Source organism: Vigna umbellata, chromosome 6 (assembly GCF_029865625.1).
Source record: "Vigna umbellata cultivar VRB3 chromosome 6, Vumbellata_1.0, whole genome shotgun sequence".
Taxonomy (NCBI): Eukaryota; Viridiplantae; Streptophyta; class Magnoliopsida; order Fabales; family Fabaceae; genus Vigna; species Vigna umbellata.
Window position 1 is genome coordinate 13,085,623 of NC_142170.1, and position 7,280 is coordinate 13,092,902.

Below are 7,280 nucleotides of genomic sequence, written 5' to 3' on the forward strand. Positions count from 1 at the left end.
GCGAGGAGACCGTTCAGTAAGCGATGGAGCATGGAGACCGAACAGTGTCGATCGGTGCATGAAGGAACAGGAAGATCGTACGGAAGAGAAAGTAATAGAATTGAAGAATAATGAAATTAGAATTGATAAGTAACTTTTCAAATCATACAAATTAGGATCATCTTCTAAACAATTATATTTAAGTCAAACAATTTTTTAAAATGATCATAGATTTAAAAGCGATAAACTTTCGCTAAAGAAATAAAACTATTTATCATTTATTTCTTTAGAAAAACTTAGAAAACACACTCTCCTCGTCACTTTTCCTCGAATAAGGGATTTGTTTTTTTTTTTCTTGGATATTTCAATCTCTATTAAGAGATTTATTTTTGAAGAGAAATACAAATTAATAGTATATGCAGAATATTATGTGGGCAGATAATTTAATTAAACATTAATTTAGTTACAATTCATTATATAATCGCAAAATTATTTGAATAAAAATTAATTTATTTTAAAAAAGAACTTATTAAAAGTAAAAATAATTTATATTGAAATGGTTAAATTCTATTAAAATAAAAAAATCAACATAATATTGTCATAATTGTTTTTAAAAAAATTCATTCTATCTATTGACGATTTCCAAAGTGAATTTGATTACGTAGTGATTTCTTTCTTTCTAACATTTATTCGTTTGGTGAACCGAACAAGCCCAAACTACGAACTAAAATCATAAGAAATGTCCATTTTACTATGATATTTAACTATAATTTTAATCTTTTTGTTTTACTTAATCCTTAATTTATTCTTTTAATATTAACGTGATTTTATTTTTTCTGAAAAACAAAGGTTGTAGAATGCGTTTGAAAAGAAAATTATCACTATTCTACTACGTTTTCAGAACCCATCATTATGTAAGGACCGTAACAACAAGCTTTTTTCATTAAAAAATAAGATCAAATTACTTTTTTTCCTTCTGTAATTTTAAAAAAATAATCATTACAAAAATTTCATAAACTAATTGCAGCACATCTTATCCACTGATATAGTTATCTAAAATACTAATAAAAATTATTTATCTTAATTCCTAGGATTCCAATTATGATACACTACCAAAGTATATATATAAATTAGTTTTGACATATTTCAAGAGCATTAAATAATTCAAGGTGAATATCAAAGTTTATAAACATGATTTTATTACAGCACTAATTATTTATAGGCAAATACTAAAACTTCATCCATTGACATTGACGAGGGTAATTATTCAAACAAAAGCTTACTCATCAATTCTTAAGGCCTTGTTGAGTTGATTGTTCCATAACATTGCAGAGTAAACATTGAACTAGGCTGAAGGTGAAAAGGGTTGGTTCCATGATTACCTCAAAACTTTTTCACCTGAACAACTTCACCTTGCTTAGCTCCAGATTCAAATACTGCCTCTAACACTGCAACATCTCTTGCACCCTCAACAAAAGAGAGGCGGGGCTCACCCACAAACTCACTCCCCTTCTGCTAGATGGAATAAATTAGAGACTAAAATTGAATTATAATTTCACATAGTTTAGAAACTACAAACATAATTAATCTTTTTATTATAATATGCATAAAGTTATCTAAATCTCTAGTTTAAGAAATGTTTGGAGAAGCAATTGATAAAAAAAAAATGTAACATGAACAATAATCAAATTTGTTAGGAATTCAAGCACAAAAATGAGGAATGATTTTGTACTCAATTTACCTTGAGGGTGTTTTCAGATACATCACTAAGAAAAGCTTTTAATTCCTCAATGACTCCATCGGATGGAAAGAAGGAGCTTTTGACTTGTCCATCGGCACCATGAAGAGAAACCTACATACATGGCATCACAAGACATAAAAAAATGATGCCATTTTTCTTATGAAAACCAGTAACAGAGACTCGGTACATACCAGGTAACCTTGTTCTCCTTGGAAACTTTGCTCAATATGCAGGGTTCCATTCAAGCCAACAAATCGCCACAAAAACTATAATATATTGAAAGTTATGAGTAAAGACATACAAAAATAAGTGCATGAATAGTAGCTTAGCAGGTGTAACACATTTGTAAGAAGAATGATCTTTGACCACTTGCCTTGGGTGTTTGGGAGTTGACAACCACTGAAAACACTCCTGAACATCCATTCTCCAACTGACTAAGACAAAACATACAAAAATTAATCTTGGATTTGCAGTCATGTGTTGTAAATTAACTTCATGAAATAGAGGCTTACAAGACAGATGATATGGTATCTGGGGGAGGTAAGTTCAAATCTACGTGAGATGTCCTTGCTGAAACTGAAGCCACCTCAGACCCAACAATCTATCAAAACAAAAAGTTTAAGAACACCATTACATACAGAAATCAGGCCTATAAGCCCCTTCTCTAGGATTCCTTATAGAGAAGTAAGTTGAAAGGAAACTTCACCAACTTTTAGAATAGCAAGCAACTTTACTTTAAGCAGGTCAAAATACAGTATTTCTTAAAAAAAAAAAATCATACAACCACTATCTTTTCAATTCTCAAGTGTATTTTGGTAGCAGAGCATTAAACACTATTAATAAAGTTTTTAGAAAGATACCAAAGAGTTTATTCTTATAGTAAATTTCATTGGAAACACCACAAGCACACGACACAATGAATAAAACAATCAAAATGGTTGAAAATCATAAAAAAAAGGTCAATTTAAACTGCATACATAAATAAATTGATTTTGTAAAGTTAAATTACGTTTAAAGTTTATTTTTTATATGAGTGAAAATAGTTGATTTTGTAAGATTGAATTAAGAGAGAAATTAATTAGAGATTATAATAATAATAATAAAAAAAAATTACCAATCTTAACGCTGCAACGAAATGCACGCCCATATCAAGCAGGTAACCTCCCTGCCAGAAAGAAAAAACGGAACAACTTCACTTAAGAACCAAAAATCGACAATTAGTACAATAAAAAAACAGACATAAACTGTTATGCAAATAACATGAGAAGTTATTAAAGACTTTTGGATTTGCAATATTTTACCTATCAAGTATAGCCAAAGAAAAGGAAATACAAAATGAAGAAAAAAATAAAATGGATTAGATTGTTTGAGTACTCCATAGATTAAGACATATAAAGATCCAAACTTGGATTTCCAGTCACGTATTGTGAAGGTAATTCCATCGATTAGAATTTAGGAGAGGAATAAAATTATACCCATTCGTATTCACTGCCAACATAAAGTTGATCCAGAAATTAAGATTTCATATATTATTCAATTATTACATTAAATAGTGGAGTTCTTTTAGTTTATAGGTCGGAATGGTAGTTCACTTAAGTGATCCAAAACATAGGTTATATGAGAAATGGTGTTTTAAATTTAAATATTCAAACAGCGCACAACTTAATCACAAAGCACATACAGGGAAACTGTGCCTCCAGCTGGTTGAATAGTATGGGTTTGAAGTGGTCATTGATGCTTCCATAATCAGGTTAATAGTGATAATTTTCCCAATGCCAGCAATTAGTTTCTTGCCCTGCCAACAAACTTATGTGACTGTACAGTTGGATTTATCGGTCAAAGATCTCAAACAAACGAATACCTCTATTAAGCCAGACTCAAATCGGTAATTTTCAGCTACAGACCATATTAATGGACCAGGAGAACCAGCAGAAATAGATTGGTAGCTAGACAAAGCAGTTTCCAATTCGCTTGTACCTGCATTTTTATATTCATGTATAGTTATGCTATTGCCTTGTTTGGTCTTAAAAAGAAGGACAAATTGAATTGAATTTTAAATCTAATTTAACTTCAGAAAAACGTTTATCATGATTTTGATACATGTTAAAAACTAATTCAATTCTATAAAACTTATTTATTAAATAAGATTTATATCTATACATATTTTAAATGGGTTTTTATCATGACGTAAAACTTTTAACATAAATGAATATAGAAAAACAAGTTGAGAAAGTATAAATAGATAAGAAATAAAATTAAATATTTAGTCGTTTGATGAAGTACAAATTTTATGCTTGTTTACATTATTTACAAAAGATAATATTAAACATTTGCATGATTTTAAATAAGATATCAATATAATTCATAAAGATGGTAATGCATTTGTAAAACACATTATCATATGTATATATATATATAAACAATACACATACACATGTATAGTAGTTTATTAAAGAAAAATACGAAAATATAGAACTAATTAGAAATTTTTCAAGCAATTATAATGCAATTGTCCTCGTTATATACCTCAAAAATAGTATTTAAAATTAAAATTTTGAATCAAGTTTTTAATTATATTTTAAAATAAAATAAAAAGAAATAAATTTTATTATTCAGTTTTTATGAAAATTATTTCTTATACCATTTACACCATCAACTAAAATATAATAGTAATAAAATTAAATAATAATAGTAATATATACAATAAATTACAAAAATATTTTATTAATAATATAATAAATATAACCGTAATTCTTTTAATTTAATAAAATAATATAAAAAGCACACAAAATAAAAACAACTATTCACGGATTTTAAACCAGTAATAATAAAAGAGGATAAAGAAAAAAACAACCTAAAATGTTCATATGTATGGAGATAGAGAGGTGGGCAAAAGTAGAGTTGAACTTTCAAGAACTGCAATGAATTCATTTTAAAAAGAAAAACTAAAATGCTTTTTGTAAAAGCTAAAGTATGCTCGAAGTTTAGTTCAGAAAAACTAAATTGCAAAAAGAGTATTTCAGTGCACTGCTGAACTGAACTGTTGGCAGTTTAAAGATGAAAAAACTGTACCAATTTCTCAGTAAAAATAGTCAGATGTCAACCAAATTCTCTTCTATGATTTTGGAAATCTCATTTCACTCTAGTTGCTTATATCCATCAAAAGTACTTCTCTCTCACACAACACTTTCATATTTAAACTTAATTCGATATCCACAGTGTATTCTAAGTAGAGTTTATAAAGAAAATATTGAGATCGTATATGAGAAACAGTTCAGTTAGATTATAAATACAGTTTAGTCAATCCAAATTGTTTTTCAGTTTTAGCTCATAGAAACTATTTTTCCAATTCAATTCAATTCTTATACAATTTAATGTAAATAGAAGTATATAATTACCGTAACAAAACACACTTACTTGATGCTGCAGGTTTCTCTTTATATCCACCAAATTAGGCATCCAACGCATACAATATATCAGAACAAACATAAAGTTTAGTCAATGGCTCAAGATATACGTAAAAACAAATTTGTATCAAAGTAAATTTACTATAGCATGATGTAAACTATCCAGGCAATAGTTCCTCATAAGAAAGATAATATCTGGAGAACAAACTTGTATACACACATAAGTTTAAAAAAATCATTACCTTGAATAACATGTTTACCAGCCTTTAGCAGCCTCAGTGAAAAGTCAACCTGGAACAATTGACTGTTTGTTAAGAAAATGCAAATAAATTGTAAATTCTGTAAGTATAATAGTCCATCCAATTTCAATTAAAGTTGACAGAAACAATTTGGTTCTTGGATAACCAAATCCACATTTTGAAAGTAGGTGGCAATAAATGCAGCAGGTAGACAACAGCATGATTGTTATTATTTATAATTTGATTTAATTAGAAGTAAAATGAGAAATAATTAGCTTAATTGCTATGCATAGCAGCAAGTGATTGAGAGTGAGAAAAGGTAAATGAGAGAATAGAGAAGAGAAATAAGAAACCTGATTTTGTCCAGCCAAAACGATAGCAACTGCATCAATGGATCCATCTTGGATGATCTCTTCAAGACCGCTATCTCCCCATTTACACTCTACGCCGGCGAAATGCTCACTGGCTATCTCTACGGCCGCCGTAGCAGATCCCTGCGCAGAAAAAGTGAATTCAAAATAACCGATGAGATTGAAAGAAGAGCGAACACAAAACTACGCAATAGCAATGGAAGAATGGTATCATACCTGAGTGCGGCTCCAAATGGCTTTGAGATGGAAGAGATGAGAGATCTCCGAGAGTTGCGGAATGTAAACCGTCTTCACAAAAATACCAGCTCCCAGAATAGCGATCTGAGGAACCTTCTTCGCCATAACTGCAATACAACAAGAATAACAGAGAAATTTCAATTTCACTGTCTATACAAAACCCATTCTAAGGTTTCTGCCGATTCTGTTGCTCATCAAATCTCACCTTGCTTTCTCTTTTTCTTCTCACTGTTTCTGCTCAGCTGCAAGTCTTAAACGGATATCTTTTACGTGTTTGGCTTTTCTAATGAGCTGTTGACTGACTGTGAACCTTGCTGTGAACTCCAGAGCAATCAACATACACCACATAAAATATTTTCTGAAAATAATAATGTAATTTTGATCTTCACAATCAAACACAATAATCATAAACACTACCATCAATCAATCATAAAATTACACATAAATAATATTAAAATATTATAAAAAAATATTATTAAAGTATCATTATCCATTTTTATTATATAATTTCACTCAATAAATTTTAAATATTAAATGTATTTATTTATATTAGGATTATAAATATGTTTTTATTTTGTAACTCTAAATTTTAATATAGTTTGATGAGTAAATAAATATAGATTTATTAATTTAGTTATTATAAATATCTTAATATTTAAGTTATTTTTACTATGTTACAATTTAAATATTAATTTAAAACATCACTTAATATATAAAAGAATTTAATTTTATTAAATTAAAAAAATATATCTGTTTATATTTTAAGTTTGAAAATAAAAATACATAAAAATTTAAAATGGAAATAAATTACAGTTTCGAGTACAAGTTTAAGAATTTGAAATATATTTAACTCATTCGTTTCATATTGCAGGTTGCTTTTTTCATTAATCTATGTTTTTTTGTATCAGTTTTTTTTAAACGTTGTTAATTAAATTATTTTTCTTAGTTTAACAGTAACAGTTGGTGAAGGATTACTTTAAGTGGTTAAAAACGTTTACTAATGCCAGAAATATTTAAAAATAAATAAATTTAATTAAAAATATTATCCATTAAATTAACAAGTTTTACTGATAAATTAGTTAGTTAATCTTATAGAAATATTATTTCAAACATAGAATTTGATTTTTGTGCTTTATGCATTTTCAGTATAAAAAAATATTATTAATATACTTTTAAAGATAATATTATAAATTTTAATAAAATTATCAACATGTTACACATGTTTGTCTGTACGTTGTTGGTGTGGATTTCTCGGTGACCCCACACTGCGTGCCATACTCAATGCGAATTCAGAGTGACATGAATT

General features: G+C 28.2%; 1 protein-coding gene across 1 annotated transcript; it reads right to left on the reverse strand.

The window, feature by feature from the left end:
- Positions 1–1,101: 1,101 nt before the first annotated feature.
- On the reverse strand, positions 1,102–6,335 carry LOC124825226 (dehydrogenase FPY6-like). The gene is made up of 13 exons (XM_047297799.2): positions 6,180–6,335; positions 5,954–6,081; positions 5,720–5,860; positions 5,370–5,418; positions 5,138–5,155; positions 3,582–3,697; positions 3,402–3,515; positions 2,835–2,885; positions 2,233–2,321; positions 2,094–2,154; positions 1,912–1,986; positions 1,721–1,831; positions 1,102–1,491 (listed from the first exon to the last, which is right to left on the reverse strand). The coding sequence occupies exons 2-13, from the start codon at positions 6,077–6,079 to the stop codon at positions 1,363–1,365; spliced, it is 1,080 nt and encodes a 359-aa protein (XP_047153755.1). The 5' UTR covers positions 6,080–6,081; positions 6,180–6,335; the 3' UTR covers positions 1,102–1,362.
- Positions 6,336–7,280: the final 945 nt, after the last annotated feature.

Bases quoted from the DNA above. Each gene is read 5' to 3' on its own strand.
- LOC124825226 (XM_047297799.2), bottom strand. From the start codon at position 6,079: ATGGCGAAGAAGGTTCCTCAGATCGCTATTCTGGGAGCTGGTATTTTT. The intron at 2,886-3,401 runs GTATGTGCTTTG...TCTTTCTGGCAG, and splicing joins GCTGGAGGCACAGTTTCCCT to GGAGGTTACCTGCTTGATAT. The intron at 1,832-1,911 runs GTATGTACCGAG...CCATGTATGTAG, and splicing joins AAGGAGAACAAGGTTACCTG to GTTTCTCTTCATGGTGCCGA.